Genomic DNA, 19,203 nt, shown 5'->3' with positions numbered 1-19,203 from the left:
ATATTGATAAGTAAGAAGATAAGGTATATCGATTTGCTGCTGTATGATATTTTGTTTAGTATTATGTTTCTATAACAAAGGTTGCACAGCCTACAACAGATTCTGAGGTTGCAGACACTTATTACAATGTAATAGCAGTGAAAAGGAGAAAAATTAAGCTCGATCAGTTGCCTAATTGTGTTTCAAAGAAAGCAAAAGAAGACTTTATTGAAGAATTCCAGGTACATATGATTATCAGTTAGAACGAATAAAGTATTACAGTTTAATTATGTACACTCATATTATTTTCAACATGTCATTTATTACCTATATTCATTCGTTTAAGGCTATCAACCTTCTGATCTACTCAGTCATAGATGGAACTTTAGTACGATTAATTGTATCAACAAGCAATTAAGTCTACAGTTTTGATACTGTTGGAATGAAACGGCGTGAAACACGTTGGTAATCATTATCTTCCGATATGTCGTTATCCTGAACATTGCAAATTGAATGCGTATTTATTAATTTCTTTTCAGCAATTGCCTCCTGGACTTATCAAACCATATGTAGATTCACAGAGAAATTTTAACCTTTCAAAGAATAGATACAAGGGAATATACCCATGTGAGCAATACTTAGTTAGAAATGCTTAGTACGCGTTGTACACATGTATAGATAAGCACGGTGAAAATGTGTACTTTCACTATAAAACTGACTGTTTTTAACAATGAAATGTTACTGCATGACGTTAAATTATGAATGTAGCTCTATATCATATCTCATGTTCTTTTGCAAAAAAGGCAGTTACAGGCTGTCTATACTGTCATAAAGAAATCAATAAAACATTTATAAATCCAGTTTGCTCATTCGTGTATCGGATGAATTGCCACTCAAACGTTTAGAAACGTAACTACTATTGATAATGCTAATAGGTTCCAGAAAAAGTGATATGTTTGCGCCTTTGCCTGGAGCAAGTCCCATAAATTCGCTAGTGGAATAATTAAAATACTTGGATTTGTCGATTTTCTGTTGACCTTTTCTTTCAGTAAACCACGTGACCGATATCGTAGAATAGACACACTGGTAAATCGCATATGGAACTGATGAAAGAAAATTCCAACATAATAGGTTAAGCCTGAAAACAGAGCCATGCTATTATATGACTGCAGGAGTGTAACAATAAAAAATAATATGACTTATCCATGAAAATAAATGTTTTCTGTATTTTTCTCATTATTATTTTCTTTTTATTTGTTTTAGACGATGAAACTCGAGTTGTATTGAAAGAAGGTGATTCTGACTATATCAACGCAAGTTATATTGATGTAAGTTTAAATGTCTATTGAAATACTTAACACATAATGGTTTTCAAAGTCGATTTAATGGTAACGTGGTTTTATTTAGCTCATTATAGGCAGTAAGCAATGCACAAATGAATAGCCTTGTGCTAAACAAATGAAAACAGATATGTATTATTCTCCTATATATAAAATAATGCATATTTTACAGGGGTATAACAAGAGAAAAGCTTACATCGCATCTATCGGTAAGTAGCATTCCATTCATTCAAAATTATACATTGCGCCATACGAGTTTGTCCGTCTCTTTCAAACTGCTACGCTATGCATATGTGTTGCATCTACACTGTCACCATAGTCACGTAAACCTTGTATCTGTACTGTGTTTACGAAAAGCAACGTTTTTTAACTGACAAAAAACAACCTTGTATAATGCGTTATATTTTGTAATAAAATGCCAAGTGTTTTTCAATACGGCAATTCAATGTATTGCCGACATGCATTAAAATCTGTGTTTCCTGTTTACAGTTCTTATTCCATATAATAAAACTTTGTATGCTTACCTTGTACCATAACTTCAAATAATAACTTTTTTTACAAGGAATCTAATCATGAAAGACAATGATATGAACAGAAATTTTATGTTCATTTGTTTTCGTTTTCATCGCATGATACAAAAATAGAATGAATGCCTTACCTCCCCAGAGTTCTCATCCAGTTTGGCAGCTTCCGGTCTGAGTAAAAATTTTATTTATAGCGTAAGCAGGTTGCTGTCTTGGTAGATTTTATTTTCATTTGATATTGAAATTATTATATTTCACATACCACGAGCAGTTTATTATTATTTAAATGATAACGAAGTCATTGTCTACGAAAACTGAACTTTTTCTAAAAAAAAATAAATGAAGAAACAAAGATTATGTTCAACATTTAGATTTAAAACAAAGTTATAACATGAAAATAAATTGAACATAATAAGCGTTATATTTTCTACATAGCACTCAATGTATCATTGGAGTTAGTAAAACAGTAATGCAAATATTCATTTCATTAAGAAAATTAACGCTGACAAAACTTATTTAGCAAAAGTGAATACATCTGCGGATGTCTCTAAATTGCTTTTTGTACTTTTAGAATGTGTAAATGTTGAGTTGAGTTGCTCAACCCGGGGCTAGAGGGCGTGGACGGTAGCATGCATTTCCACTACCGTCCATGAACAGGCTCAATCAAACCGAGCCTGCAACATTTTCGTTTTTGTCGTGTTGAGCGACCTGTGAAGTTTCCACTTTTCTCTATTTTATAGAAAAATACGCTTTGTACATATGCTTAATTATTCTTTAAAATAAAAGAAAAAGATCAGTATGGATATTTCTACTGTCCTTTTTTAGTGTTTTAAGTGTATTGTTTAATTCCATTGTAGGTCCTACCTTTAAGTACATGGGAGATATGTCTGCTTTCTGGATTATGGTCTGGCAGGAGAAAGTAGGCAAGATTGTCATGTTGACTAAACTTGATGAAGGAGGGGTAAATCTTCTATTAGCATATATTACTAAAGTACCGCGAAATTTCTAATATTTGCAACGTATATGTATTATTGTATTGCGTTTGCCCCCTTTTTATATATAGCTTTAGTTTTAAATTTAATCATTTACTCTTAAAGAAACACTTACATCTCCGTTCCTTATACATTTAATTTAGTGGGTTTTTTTTAGAAATTAACATAGGTTTCTATATGTATAGTATTATATACAGTAACTCTCACATCTTTATTTCTTCGGCTATAGTTTGAACACAATTCTCAAAATCCTATTATAATTTAGCAAAAGCAGTCTTTAAGTGCCGTGTAACCGTCGTAAAATATCTCCCCGTCTTTGAACTCATTTGGATCTTTGGTATCAAGGAGCCAGTGCTATGGGGCGTAAGTGATAGTTTACATTATATTAACTCTCTTGATCAGATTCTGCCTTTGGAATTATGTAGTTTGTGTAAATATATGCTGAAAACAAAACTTCTTATAAATCTAACACATTGAAATAGACATCAAAGCTATCGAGTTATTTTTCAGGCGCCAAAATGTGACCAGTACTGGCCGGAGAAAGATTTTAGTTTGAAGTATGCAAGTATACAAGTCACGTGTCAAAGTGAAGAAAGCTATGCTGACTATACCGTCAGGTCCTTTACTCTCCAGAAAGTATGTTACTGATACAAAGAGTGCATATATATTTGAGAAAAAAGTTCTTCTCAGAAAAATAATTTGATTGTAAATATTCATGGAATACTGAAGTAAGTTACCTTCTAACATTTGTTTAATCAAGTAGACAACCTTAACTTATGTATTCTGCATTTGAACCTTGCTATGTATTATATATTACTTTTTGAAAAAGCAGTTTTTGTTTTGAAATGGAATATGTAATCTCCAAAAGAAATTACGGAGAAAGAACAATAATTTCAGGATTCGGAAAAACGAAAAATCGTTCAAGTTCACTTTACGGCATGGCCAGATAAAGGTACGCCTGATGACGTCACAAGCTTGATAGAATTTCGTCAGAAGGTCATCAGTACTAAGACTGAACTAGAAGGTCCTATACTTGTGCACTGCAGGTATCGTAGTTTCTTTTGGGGCGTGTTGGGTGTGTGTGTGGTGGGGTGGTGGGGGAGGGGAGTTGGTGGTTGCTGAGCCACAGAGTGGTATTGGCATAAGTTATACATGTATAAGATATTCAGGTCACAATTTTTAAGTTAACCTTTTATTGTACCCCCGACAACAAAGTTGTAAGTGGGGGTATACTGGTTTCAGGTTGTCTGTCTGTCTGTCTGTCTGTCCGTCCGTCTGTCTGTCCGTCCAAGCTCACATTTGCATACTTAGGTGGCTATAGGAACAATAGGTAACTGTACTTTTTCTTTGATGCCATTCATTCCGTAAGGCTTTTATGTGGCTATTTTTCTCCTACGTGGCTAAAAGAACAATAGAGAGAACAAAAGAGTAGCCACATAAGTATCCATATGTAGGAATGTCCGTCTGTCTGTCTGTCCGTAGACAAAATCTTGTGCGCACCATCACTCTTCATCCCCTTGACACAATTTAATGAAACTTCACACAAGTGATCAGTAACAACAGTAGTTGTGCATGGGGCATGTTAGGTTCTTTAAGAAAAAAAAATTGCAGAGACACGGGACTTTGTTTTTTGTAACTATACTATATACATAGACACAATCTTGTGCGCACCATCTCTCCTCATCTCCTTGACACAATTTAATGAAACTTCACACAAGTGATCAGTAACAACAGTAGTTGTGCATGGGGCATGTTAGATTCTTTCAGAAATTTTTTTTGCAGAGTTACGGGACTTTGATTTTTGTAATTATACTATATACATAGACACAATCTTGTGCGCACCATCTCTCCTCATCCCCTTGACACAATTTAATGAAACTTCACAAAAGTGATCAGTAAAAACAGTTGTTGTGCATGGGGCATGTTAAGTTCTTTAAGAAAAAACAATTGCAGAGTAACGGGACTTTGTTTTTTGTAACTATACTATATACATAGACACAATCTTGTGCGCACCATCTCTCCTCATCCCCTTGACACAATTTAATGAAACTTCACAAAAGTGATCAGTAAAAACAGTTGTTGTGCATGGGGCATGTTAGGTTCTTTTAACTACAAAAATTGCAGAGTTATGGGACTTTGTTTCTTGTTAACATACTATGTACATACAGTCTGCATATGCAATCTTGTGCGCGCATAATCTTCCGAATCCTTGCACACAATTTAATGAAACTTCACACAAGTGATCAGTAGCAACCCTAGTTGTGCATGGTGCATGTTACGTTCTTTTAGAAAAATTCTGCATAGTTATGGGACTTTGTTTTTTGTTACTATACTATATACATACAGTCTATATACATACAGTCCACATAATCTTGTGGGCGTCAAATTGCAATGTACTGTGTCAGTGCATGCGGGGGGGTGGGAGGGGTGGGGGGGGGGATGTACATTCATCACCTTTAGTGATAGTTCTAGTTAAACTTCCTGGTGATGTTTAATGCGAAAAAATCCTATAATGTGTTGTTTTTTTTTAATGGTGTTCAGATTAATATGACAACTCTTGAACATAGCAGTACATTTGCACCATTACAAATTGCCAAAAATTTGCAATGATATAATAATAAGTTAACAGAACAGAGGCATTAAGTTGCACTACACGAATTATACCATTAGAGAGAATTTCGAACTTTTCATAACGTTTGAATTACACATAGCTCCTTAATGTTTAACGTTACTTAATCATTACCGTGTGTATATAGTTGTATTCAAAATGTTCGAATTTAAACATAGATTTGTTGCCTTTACAGTACGTTTACTAGGTAGTATCAGATAGTATTATTCTTTAACAATTTACTCTTTTCAGTGCCGGTATAGGCAGAACAGGAACGTATATTGCCTTAGATAGCCTGACAGAGGAAGGTGAGGCTGAAGGTGAAGTTGATATATACGCATTTGTAAGGAACATGAGGGAGCAGAGAGTTAACATGGTGCAAACTGCTGTATGTATTAGCCTGGTCATATTAATTTATTTTCATTTAAACCAAAGTGAAATAATTTAGTTGAACTTGTTTTCAAATTTAACACATTTGAACAATTACTAAATGAAGTTTTGTCCTCTTATTTACTCTCAAGGTTGCCGACAAGTTGGTACCTTGTTGATTTATAGAGTTATTGGTGTAAATAGGGTCATATCGTTTCGCTTGTGAAAAGAAGGTTCCAGTATTATCAAAACTATATTCATCAAGTCGAAGTGTTACATCGAATATATATGTTGTAATGATGAAAGAGCAATGTGTATAGATTAAATTAATTTTACTTATTAATAAATGAATAGGAGCAATACCAATACCTACATAATGCACTGGTGCACACGCTGACATTTGATAGCAAGGCTGTGGAGGCTTCAAAGTTTGATAAATACATGACATCGCACACAGATGATCATCTTGGGAAAAAGTTTAAGGTAACAATTATCTGCATTTGTACTGCTATTATCACTTTATAACTATGTAAATATGATGAGTTGAATTGGCAGTGCTTAGACATGAAAAAAACACCTTGATATATGTAAGGTCAAAAGCTAAGAGCATGAAGAAGGAAGTGTTAAAACTTAGAGTAGGTTTACATTATGTGGTTTAAGTGTATGTTGTTAGTTTTCTTTTTTTTCCCTGTTACGAACACAAAAAAGTAATAATTGTATAACATATTGTGATATGTCTAATAATAGAAGCTCCAAGCGTCTGTTGAACAAAGATCAGACGATGAAGTAGATGCCGTTAAGAGAAACCAAGCTTTTAGAAATAAAAACAGAGTCGGAGCTGATATTCCCGGTAAGACAGATGGACACTATGTATATAAATCAAGTAATGTTTTGATAAATATACAAACATTTTTGTATAATAATAGATTTTTTACCTCAGATGTGAGATAAGGTTTGACATGCTACATGTAGACCTGTTTGTATGTCATATGTTTTAAAGATTTGTATAGCTTATGGATTTAATGTGTGATAATACTCCCAATACCTGTACTTTGAGAGATTGTAAAGAATGCATCAAAGGAGGAGTAGATTGTAGGGAACATTTTTGAAAAGCAATAAAGATACTTATTCAAATAAAGAATAATTTTATCTTTGCACTAATCTTAGACTTATGATTTGCGATATTTTTTATTCTGAGAAGTCGTTTGTTTCAATTTTATTCTCCTGTCATAAACATCCTGAAATTGCAGGGGACCGAAACAGACCTAAACTGTATCTGGAGAGAAAACTGGGTTCCTCCGATTATATAAATGCAGTGTATGTTAACGTAAGTTTCTTTTCGTTGTATTTAGACATTTTTTTATTAAGGGACTAATTATACACTGCATGAAATACGTTCGTTTTGTCAGTCTATTTTAAATATGTGAGTATGTTTGTCTTTTTTGTTTAATCTATATTTCTTTACATTCATTTTAAGGCAGTTTTTGTTAGTGTGGAATTCGTAATTTGTTTGTTTTATTTACAATGAATTCTGTAAAACACTTTGGAACGTGTACATGTTCATGTAAAGAATGCTATATAAAGGCGGTAAAATACGATGATAATAGATAACCTGCTGTTTCTATTAGAATCTAAATGCACTTTTAAAACAAAGCTAGCTATGTGATTAAATGAATAATAGATTTACATACAAAATATGACTTATTAAATTACAGAGTTATACAACGATAAACCGTTATCTGGTAGCCCAGACACCTCTGCCAGACACTGTTGTTGACTTTTTAACATTGCTTGTTCAAGAGAAAGTATCATGCATTGTCAGCATGGAAACCGATTTTGTCGATGACAAGGTAATATTATATTCGTGTTGGTTCATAGAAAAGCCATAGAAAAGCCATATCAAAGTAATACGTTAAACTTTCTTGAAGCGTTATGTGCTTGCTTCGTTGGTCACATTATACTATTATGTTCTATTTTGTATACAATAATAGAATATTGTTTCTACATCTTTTAATTAGTCTTTATACACAATTGCTATAACCAAAAACAAAACAAAAATGTTACGTTGAAATGTTAGACATTAGGATACGTCACTATGTTTTAAAATAGATAAAATAGTAACATATTTTTTAACAAAAATACGTACAATGTGTGGTCTTATCAAAAATTTGTTTTCGCAAACTTTCCTTATTTAAACTGGATTTGATATCTATCTATCAATTTACGTTCTTAACCTTTACAAAGCGAATAATTTGAGCTCATAGTGTTGCAATATTTCGCATAATGAGACTGACATTTGAATGCTTTTCAGACAATTGGAGCATTTTACCCGGCTGATAACCAGACACTTAAGAAAGGCACGTTCACAGTCAAGTCTAAGCGGGAAGAGGACACAGAGCAATATGTGCTAAGAAAATTGGAAATTGCACACAAAGGAAAGGTAAGCTAATTCGATTGTTGGATTTTCAGACCTAAATATATCGCTGTTATAATGACTGCAACATTTAGACACTCTTGTTTAAGATATAAGAACAGTAAACGAGTTTAAGGTTCTTGAAAAACAGTAATATTATGTCCGTTGTTTCTATTTGTAAATGTTTTTCTGATCTAGCCTAGTCCGAAACTTTGATGTGATAACTTTTAAGAACAAATAATTATTCATAATAATATAACGACAAATGTTCTTGTTGAAATATCCCTCCAACCACTTGGATATATCTTCACTGGTCTAATTTATACTAAGGAAAAGATTTACTTTATGTTTTCAGTCAACTTCATCATATTGAATCGCAATACCCAACTACATTCTGTTTTGTTTGTTATGACAAATACAGTTTTTATGAATACATGTCAGTAGTGTTATTCATAACAGAATAAATCATCGATCCCTGTGTATATATTTTCCAACAGTCTGGTACAGAAGACGTCACAATTCCACATATCCAATTCACACATTGGAATGAGCACAAAAACATTCCAGAAGAACCAGCAAAGTTTGTACAGTTTGTAAAAGATGTAGACATGAAGTATGGAGGCATTAAATCAAGAGGACCGATATTGGTACATTGTCTGTAAGTAGATGTCAGTTTCTTTTTCAGTAACTGTCTCGTCAGAACAAGTTATGTTTTTTTTCTATATGAAGTAGAAATGATATAGAGACTCAGTTTAACTTCATGTCAAAAAACATTCATTAATTAAAAATGTATTTATTTGAAGTGGTACACGTACCAGGTTCTGTCTGGTGTATGTACAGTTGTCATTCTTAAGTCCTTTAAGTACATTTGTTTTTAAATATGATGCAAATTTTCTTAACAGCATAAGTTATTTAGTGATAGTGACATTTCTGTCGATTTGTTATTATATTTTCTAGTGGGGGGCGGGGGGGGGGGGGGTGGGGGGGGGGGGGGCGGGGGCGCAGGTGATGTTAACGTTATAGGTCATATGGTTTTGATAGTGGAGACCCCAGTTGCCCCTTTGTGCATTATTTAATCAGGAGTGGCCACCTGGCTAGAAGCACCGACCTTCCGTAAGCCAGCTGATTGGTTTCCTCACATTAAGAATTCAACGCATCGAGTGAGGCTCGAATCCACATCGGAGAGGGGCTAGGGATTTGAAGTCAGCGGCCTTAACCACTAGGCAACGCAGGTCCCGACATTTCTGTAAGGATTAATCAAATGAGAGAAACCGATCAGCAGTGTGATATTTGATATGATTTTTTTTCTAAATCGATTCCTATTATTAAAATAACCAAATAAAGATACTCTCGATCTCTATCATATTAAGATATTGATCAACACAATGTATTCAAGAAACAACTTTTCATACATTTATAATTCAGAACTGGTGCTGAAAAAAGTGGATTATTTTGTGTCGTTTCCAACCTGTTAGAGAAAACACAAATTGACCAGGAAACAAGCGTAGTAAACGCAGTGCGGCAAATCAAGTATAGACGACATATGTCAGTTCCAAATAAAGTAAGTAAAATGCTATCGACTGACGAGGTAACGTTACAATTTAACTCTTATTCATATTAGAAAATTATGATAAATTGTGACTATCTTTATTGATTTTGTTTCGTCTCACAATGTCTTATGTTATTTTTTTGGCAGGTGGTACTTTTCTGTTGAAGTATTACCATTACGTTCCCTTAGTTTCCTACAGAGCCATTTATGTAATTATAATTTTCTGGAAAGCGTTTTAAACATAAAGTATATGAATTTATTGTCAACACTGGAGAGACTGAACGCATGCTTTGATATAGTCTTGTTGGGAGAGTATAATTTTGATATTATTTCATTTCAGGACCAATACATTTTCTGTCACCAATGCGTGAATGAATATCTACGTACCTTTGACATCTACTCCAATTTTGAACTCAAGACTTAATGTTGCAGTTATCAGCAACGACAAAATGATAAAAGATGTAGATAAATAATCGAAATCTGACTATAAGAATTAATTGGACAGATCGGATATCTAACACTACAGGACTGATCTACGTAAATATAATTGCGACATTAAACAGGGTTTTACAAACCTTAGGTATCGTTCGGAAGAAACATTGGTAAACATCATGTAATTATCTGTTACATATATGTGTATAGTTGCAATATTATTGTTCATTTCTTTTAAACAAGTATTAAGTTTTTGTACATACAATCTGTATATTGTGCTCACTTTAATATAGTATCAGCATGTTCGTATTCCATGTTAACATATTGACAAGCCTAAGTTAGAATTCACTAATTCCTATCTTTTTTATTTCATGTAGGGTGGACGGATAGCTCAGTGGTTTGCACACTGGCCTTCCAATCCTGAGGTCGGGGTTCGATCCCCGGCAGCTACTCGGGAATTTTCAGAAACGCTTTTCAGTGTTTCCCACCAAACTAGAGGTGTACTGGTCAGGAACCCAGGCAATCCTTGCGTGTATCAGTGCTATACACTGGGCACGTTAAAGAACCAGGCTGTCTATTCGAAACGAGCTAGGCTAAGTTAGCTGGATAAGCCTGTATCTGATTTCTGATCTCTCTGTCGTGGGGGCTTTGTCTCACTCTGTCCCTCTGGTCAGGTCGCTCTGTGTCTGTACTAGTAGAGGATGAATTATGCGCCCTGTGTGGCTGCATTTGAACTATGTAAAGCGCCTATGGCGCTATATAAATCTGGTATAATTTAATGTACAACGCCGGTGAATATACTATGTGTAAAATTAGGCGTTTAATCAAATAAAGCAGTTTCAGTTTCAGAAACGACCGTTTCAGAGCTTATCTACGTTTTTGGTAAAACAACACTATTTTCGTAATACATTTTTCATGACATTTCTTTAAAAATTAATGAAAACACTAAGAAAGAAAACAGAGCGTTGAATAACTCCTAGTGAAATTACAATCAGTTGTTGTATGCTACCCTAAAACTTTCGTATTAATTGTTCTTTTGGCCGCACATTAAACCCTTACATTTAGACATAGGAAATAGAGATCAATAAAATTGCACCTTTACCAATCCGACCTGTCCTTTATTACAGAACCTGTACTATTGAGACATTTTGATACAAGCGTCACTACAAAATACTTTCTGATATTTTTCATTGTTAAAGGTTAATTTTGTACCATAAGTAAGGTGGCAAAATCATACGAAGTAGTTTTTAAAGGATAAATCAAACACATATGAGTATATCCTAAATGTTTTTGTTGTGCAAAACATGTACGATATTGTGTATAAATCCGTTTTCATTTTCCACTCATTTGTGTGAATTACAAGGGAAGTAAACTTATAGATACCTCTGGCCTAAGGCAAGAGTTGTCATTCTTTGCAGATTACAACTTTAAATTACATACTGTGTGTGTTCGGGTTTCAACAGTTTGTCAGTCATATCAAAGACGGTGTCTACTTGTTGCAGTTGATAGTACAGCCTCACTGGAATATCACGCCGTAGACACGTGACATGATATCCCACCCAGACACATTATACTGACACCGAGCTGACCTGTCCTAGCGCTATCATCATATTGCTAAGCGCCAAGCGAGGAAGCTACAAGTACCACTTTTACGTCTTTGGTATGACGCGTCAAGGGATCTAACCCTAATGAGGCGGTTTAAATTAGATATTAAAACTTCTGTTATTGATATAAAATAAATCTATCATAAATTTCACATTATTAAAATCATTGTTGGTTATTGGAAGGACTTAGAAATCAATTTCTCGGCAGTATTTAATGTTTTGCTATCTTTGAAAATTTTCTGGTCTATCTCTACTATATTCGCTTTCGATATGCAAAACTTGCCATCGTTAGAATTTATTACACTTCTTGCTAAATACATTTTAGGGGTGACAAAAATGTGATTAAACTCGTTCTACATTTACAAGAAACTGGTCAAAAACACCGGAAAAGTCGGATCTGTTTAATTTGGATGTACTTCGACTACATTATGAAAGCACATTTTTGATAAAATTACCGACCGTTATCCCATAATGTAACAATATTTTGCAAAACAACTGCTCTTTCAAAGTTACATATATCGGGGAGACTTTCATATGAGAGCGCATGTTTCATGTATGTGTTAGACATGTTAACACAAGATTCTGATCCAAGAAAGTTGTATAATTGATCTTTCTCACAGATATCTGTGCAATCAGCTGTTAATAAAATACTAATAAATGTGGTCCCATTACGAGACTACATTTTTTGTAACTTATTGAATGTTTTCTACTGTTATTTTTAGTAAACAACTAAAACAGAAACTATATATGTTTTTCCATGACACATGTATATAGTTAATTCTATTTTTATTTTATCTTTATATACAATTGTTAAATTTCACTTCATTAATAAAATGCTGTAGTTTCTTTTTCTTGGGTATTCTTTGTTCATATTCTCCCTATCACGAAGACTACTAAGGACAAAGCTTGAACTTGTTGTAATAATAGGTGTAAGGTTTCAATGTTATCAATGTTTGTTCTAGGTACATTTGATTTAAATATTTGGTTTACCCTAGAACCTAAGCAAATCAAATACATGATAGCTACGCAAAAAACATAGGATTTCGAACCTTGCAAAATTTACTATTTTCGTATGTATAGTTGTTAGATATGTTTTCGACCGAAATCTGGTAAGTTCAAATTATGCCTAATTAACAACATATTGCTTATGATTCAATAGGAAAAGCAACGCTCCAAGAATACACCCTCGCCAAAATAAAGGTCTTGTTTATTATAGTGTCACCCCTATTGATGGGCCAGCCAATTTGGCTTATGAGACACCTTTATTGCGCGTACCAATTACTTCTCAACTCCTACCGCTATGCCAGGCGCCAGGCGGATAGAAGTCGGTAACCATTCATTTATCTAGCTCGCGGCTCACAAACCGGCTTTTTCGGAACAAGCTGCGAGAATGCACGAGTATGGCTTGGATGAAGGATATCCATCTCTTATTTGCCTTTCCACAGACGGCCTCACTGCAAATGCAGTTTATAAATAAAGTAAAGTGTTTGTTTATTATAGTGTCACCCCTACTGAAAGTACCAGCCAAGTTGGCTTATGAAACACCTTTATACATTGAACAGCATTACTTCTCGATTCCTATTTTTTTAATGCCAGGCACGAGGCAGGAAGGCAATAGATAACCGTTATTTAACTAGCTGGCGGCTCACCATCGGATCTCTCTTCAGCAACAAGACCCGCCTCTGACAGGGCTCGAACCTTCGACCTCCCAATTGCAGGGCAGGTGTCTTATCCATTAGGCCAACGCATCTCAGCTTAGATGTTGTAAATCTCGATTGAAATATTGCGGTTGCATTATATATTGTTCAAAATTTCTTTGACATCTGAAAATGAGTGTAATTGTGCAACTGTAAATTGTTGGATTCCAGTTGCTCTACTAGTGTTGTGTTGTGTTTGTTTGTTTGTTTGTTTGTTTGTTTGTTTTGGGTTTAACGCCGTCTTTCAACAGTTTTTCGGTCATGTAACGGCGGGCAGTTAACCTAACCAGTGTTCCTTGATTCTGTACCAGTACAAACCTCTTCACCGCAAGTAACTGCCAACTTCCCCACATGAATCAGAGGTGGAGGACTAATGATTTCAGACACAATGTCGTTTACCAAATAGTCACGGAGAACATACGCCCAACCCGATGATCGAACTCACGACCCCGCGATCAACAGACCGACGCTCTACCTACTGAGTTAAGCGTGCGGGTTGTGTTGAATATCACTGAAGATTCATCACAAAATGTAACTGATTTTGTTTCTACAATTAAGAATATCAATGATGTTATAGATAACGATCGAAGTTTAATTTATTACTGTGAGCTGATCAAATCTTACATTGAAATGAAGCTTAAAACGGAGCCTTTAACGGACGCAGGCGTACCAAATTGAATGTATAATTCAAACATAAATGTTTCCAGTGATGTAACTACACCTGGGCGAACTTATAACATCTTTCTGTGTAGGTTACAGAAAATGTCATTCAAAATATCAAGTATCAGTAATAAAGTACCAGTAATACGGCATTAAGTTGGTGGTATGTGACATCTTAAGTATAATTTGTCTATAAAAAGATTCTGATGGTATCATATAACGCATGTGTTAGAAATATTAGTACCAAATGTCATAAAATCTGCATGTTAAGAAAACCGCGGATAGACAGTTGAAAACATGAACATGATGCTTAAACCTTTACGGAAGAGGCTTAGTGCTCAGAGATGGATATCATAACGCCTATCATCAAAATAATAAATGAAAGGGAGGGGTGGGGGGATGCGTGAGCGTTGTAAAAAGTTTAATATTCGAAATAAAGTTTTCTCTTGCAAATGCATTGTAGAGGTTTCGTTACTATTTTAATAGGTTACCCAGGGTAAGAGAAAAATCATACCATTTTGCGTTATTTCAAAAACATACTTACAATTCATATTTACCATGACGACATTTATGAATCTATTTGTCTCTAGTTTGATGTAGTCACCGGTCGTGTCAATTTTGCTCTCATTCCTCATACAATAAGGTCCCTATGTAGTAATCTACATCTATGGAAAATGTATCAATACAATCTATAAGGATATAATTTGGAAGAAAAGAATGTAAGGAAGCAAAATAATAGAAATTTTGATTTTACTAAGTCTTGATGAGGTACAAATTCTCGGACAAGAATTTAACACATTATTTCCATAGCTGCTATTTCTTGAAAGTGTTAAAGCCTTTTAGGATATAACGGGTAAATAAATCATTTGTTACTCCGCACATTAGTAAAAACAGACATAGTTCACACGTAAAACATAATATATTCGTATAAAACTGTAAGACGCAAAAGAGGAAATATTTAGGCGTATATCAAATTCGATTACCATAAACTGCAAGTCATAAACACTGTTCGCTTAAGTCAAACAATCGGGTCTATAGTATACATTTCTTCCGGGTTGATATTTAGTTTTCAAACCACATGTAGCTCCACTTCAATACTTGTGAATGATTAATGCAAAATAGCATGTAAACTTGTAATTTAAAAATAGTTAGACTTTATTTTGTCACGTAAGATGTAAGTTTCATTTTATTCCGTTATCGTTTATCAGTTTTACTGTTAAAAGTTTTTTGATGTGTTCTTAAGTGATCGTTTATTTATTTCAAGGTTAATAGTAATTGAAACAATTAATTTGGACACGAAACAATTATTCATGTGCGTTTACCTTTATGATTACCAAAGCTGTAATCATCAAGAATCATTTTGGAATTATTATTTACTGTATAGCTACTGTCCAACATACAAGCTACATAGGTATTTATGTTTTGTTTCTCTCTTTTTTTTTTTCTTCTTTTTTTTTTTTTGCTCATTAAACGTCATATAAATATTGACATATTTGCTTTGCTAGTTGATGTAGGATTACATATATATCACATCACATCTTATATTGCACCGTCACGGTGGCAGTTTTTGGATCAGGTTCGATTATTTATTTTAGCCGCCGGAAACTTGGACCGGATAGTTAAATTTTCTTTGGAACTAGGGTTAGATTATTTATTTTCAAAAGATTTAGTTGTAGCAAGATTTGGGTCCCGTTCCAATCATAAATTATACACATAAATAATATGACAAGAACTTACTACAGCATAGACTGCTAGACATTTTTACCCAAAGATTACAACTTAAAATTGATTAGATGACAAATAGAAGCCACACAATTAAGCAGATTCTAGGATACTTTGCCAAGTGAAGAAATAATAGGATTTAAGATACGAAAGAGAATGAGAAAGAAAATGCACGCGAAGCGAGCAAAATACGAATGAAAATTCTATTTTATCTTTGAGTCAGTTTATAAAATCTTCTTTAAAAGTAAATTTGGTTAGGAGCTTGCAGAATATGACATTATTGGAATAGTTATTGCGAAGCCATAATTTTTATTTCCTTTCTCTGCCTTCTTGGAAATTGGGTCGTGCCCTTAAGCAAACGTTCAGTTCCTCTTTCCACATCTATTTTTTTCCAGGGAGGCTTTCTTGTGTCTCAGTGAAGCTACCGGTCCATTATAAGTGAAAGACCTGCGCCATAATTTTACATTTTGAAACATTGTTTGATATCCAGACGGAGTAGGCGAGTCTTAGATGCTAATCATTTTGTTACATTTTAAATCAATCTAATATAGTGCTTGATCTTCAGTATATTTAGTGTTCAGCCTATGGATTATTTTCAGGAGACATACAGGTAATAAAGCAAATGCATACATTCAATCCGTATTAAACAACATTTCAAAAGCAGAATTAAAATTCAATTAAATTTTATTTCCATAAAGATAAAACGATTTTTTGTAAGTGAATGACGAGTTGTTGTATGTTTGAGCCGATGGGTGAGATACGCTTTGTTAGATATTATACAGGTGTGTGACTGAATTAAGTGTATATGATTTTGCTTTAGTACTTACCCGACAAATACTGAATAATACTTTGTTCCTGATAACTAAGAAGTATAATTTATCCAACACATATACTACATGTAATATCTTTTCTCATAGAAAGACTACGAAGCAGCCGCCAGTCGTTCATAAAATTATGTTCAAAGGATGTATCTGAAAATAGGGAAACATATACATTGTATATTGTAATTTGCGCATCATCAAAAAGAATGTTATTTGATTTATAATGCAGTTACTGCTGGACAATCTTTTTATATCTAACAGAAGTTGCAATTTGGTCAGAAAATTTTCAATACCGAGATATACCGGTTATGCCATTATATATCATGATATACTGGATATACCGTGACATACCGTAATATACTATGACATACCTTGCTATACTGGATATACCGTAATATACCGTGATATATCGGAAATAAAATGACATAACGTGATATACCGGATATTCCATGACAACCTGTGACATACTAGATATAAAATGACATACCGTGAAGTACTGGATATACTAAGACATACCATATACCATGGCATACCGTTATATGCCGGATATACTATGGTAAAACATTTTATATCCAGATTTATAATAACTTTTAATGTAGGCTTCTATAAAGCTTCCATAAAACCTTAAATTAAAAATATAAAGCTTATTCCATGTCAAGTACCGTCGAATTATTTGTATATGTTGTGTATGCGTATATAACAACACTTACAAACGGAAATCTCTTTAAATGTTATCTGAAAACTGTATTCAAAAATTATCATTTGGACACGATTTTGTGCAAACACAAACATAAAATGTACACATGCACGAACACAAGCACGCACTCACACTTGGACAGGCGTAACATTATGCCCCCTCTTTCCGACCCCACTCGCTACAGTTTTAATGACGACTTATTTGGAACAGGTCAAATTAGAAAATTAATCATAACAATTATAGATCTGTTACTTTTTGCTTTGAGCTAACGTGGCTGGCGTACACCGGAGAACTGTTGAGAACTTTTTTTCCTGCCGCTCACGTGACCGTACTTTCCCGGCATTGGTCAAACGTTTTGGCCAATATTAACACAATACCTGGATATTTTCTAATTAGGTAAGCTAGCCATTGTATTTAAGCTTTGGAATAGGCACATAGCAACTGCGGTCAATTTTTTGTCTGTCGTTTTATTATGATATATTAACGATTCAGTGCGTTGCTTTTATTACACCCCTTTAATTTATGGCTTTAACTGTATAAGTTCTTTGCTTTATTTTCGGTTTTGTGGAAGGTATCACGTATACGAAACGATGCAATGTTGCTGAAATTTAATATTTTTGCAAAGAATTATTAATGAACTGTATAATTGCATTCTAGAGTTGTAACTTCCGCAATCATTTCTGTTGATAAACCAACAAAAATACTATAACAACTTCACTAAAAACGGATGGAAGGATACAAATATTATGCATAATCATCTAAGAATAATAAAGTACAGCACTATAAACTTTGCATTGAAGTTTCCGCTGCTAATTTATCACATTGACTCATTTACGCTAGTTGGATTTAATATGCAAACATTTTGAGTTTCACTTTGACATATGTATGTTATGTCATGCGAGATAAATACTATAACAAATGTAAACCGAGCTAGTATGAACTGAAACAATTATCTTAAATACTGAATATATTTTGTGTGTTTACATCACACATTGTTATCTATTTCAACATCTCCCTTCATTTTTCAAAGTATTTAGCGCAGTTTAAAAGTAACAAAGCTAAATCGTAGAATTAATATTTTTCGCCTAGACTTCATTTAGTGGTTTCATGGCTATATGTACATATAGCAGCCTAATCAGCGACGTTAAGAAAACGTGCGTGTTTGTGTTCTGGAACATAACGCAGTCTTTATGGTCCATTCCATAAGGCTTTAATTTTTATGTTTGTTGAAACAGCTGTCAAAATATATACGTAATTACATGGTCGGGACAATCACCACTTTCAGTACCGGACATGAACTGATACAGTTAAAGCCATATGGGGGTGTAATAAAAAAAAATAGAATCAGTAAAACTTTCCACTAATAAAGTTTCATTTTCTTTTCTTTTTTTGCGGAATAAACAAAACATTTACATTGCATAATAGTTTTATGATGTTTTTAGTTTGCCGGTCAGTTTGACAGAAGCCAAACATAGATAAGTTATTAACTTCAAAGGTTTCAATAACGAGCAATGTCGCTATCGTTTGTGGAAACATCAAGATCCTTTCTAGGATACAATGTTCATAAAAGTTTTATATAACGGTTCTTCTTGTATGCTTTTAAAATCCATTTTATAATAGAGACAAATGTTGTTTAGTTATTACTCTACCATAGTGGCTTTGTTTTTCTTTATTTGCAGGATCATGTTTTTGTTACATTTTCCTTACGAAAATTGCAATTGTTTTCCTTGATGTTATGGTGTACATATAATCTTATGCAATTGCTAAAATTACCATTTAAACCAAAAATGTTCCTT

At 33.8% G+C, this 19,203-nt stretch overlaps 1 protein-coding gene across 6 annotated transcripts in view; it reads left to right on the top strand.

Moving 5' to 3' along the window:
• Positions 1-19,203, top strand: part of LOC123542313 (receptor-type tyrosine-protein phosphatase epsilon-like) — a 113,194-nt gene that overhangs the window by 28,979 nt on the left and 65,012 nt on the right. For 3 of the 6 annotated variants that reach the window (XM_053530960.1, XM_053530959.1, XM_053530957.1), the window contains 16 exons: positions 81-221; positions 519-606; positions 1,243-1,307; positions 1,492-1,528; positions 2,701-2,804; positions 3,346-3,471; positions 3,733-3,881; positions 5,696-5,831; positions 6,167-6,295; positions 6,560-6,662; positions 7,063-7,139; positions 7,528-7,662; positions 8,124-8,252; positions 8,723-8,883; positions 9,651-9,786; positions 10,115-10,364. The exons of the other annotated variants lie outside the window; for them this stretch is intronic. In XM_053530960.1, coding sequence (XP_053386935.1) covers positions 81-221; positions 519-606; positions 1,243-1,307; positions 1,492-1,528; positions 2,701-2,804; positions 3,346-3,471; positions 3,733-3,881; positions 5,696-5,831; positions 6,167-6,295; positions 6,560-6,662; positions 7,063-7,139; positions 7,528-7,662; positions 8,124-8,252; positions 8,723-8,883; positions 9,651-9,786; positions 10,115-10,198 — 1,800 coding nt within the window. In that variant the 3' untranslated portion in view covers positions 10,199-10,364. Of the gene's footprint in view, positions 1-80; positions 222-518; positions 607-1,242; positions 1,308-1,491; positions 1,529-2,700; positions 2,805-3,345; positions 3,472-3,732; positions 3,882-5,695; positions 5,832-6,166; positions 6,296-6,559; positions 6,663-7,062; positions 7,140-7,527; positions 7,663-8,123; positions 8,253-8,722; positions 8,884-9,650; positions 9,787-10,114; positions 10,365-19,203 lie in introns of those variants that run through there. 6 annotated transcript variants of the gene reach the window in all.

Source organism: Mercenaria mercenaria, chromosome 19, assembly GCF_021730395.1.
Source record: "Mercenaria mercenaria strain notata chromosome 19, MADL_Memer_1, whole genome shotgun sequence".
Lineage (NCBI taxonomy): Eukaryota > Metazoa > Mollusca > Bivalvia > Venerida > Veneridae > Mercenaria > Mercenaria mercenaria.
The sequence above is the reverse complement of the archived record's forward strand: the minus strand, read 5'-3'. Positions and strand labels throughout refer to the sequence as shown.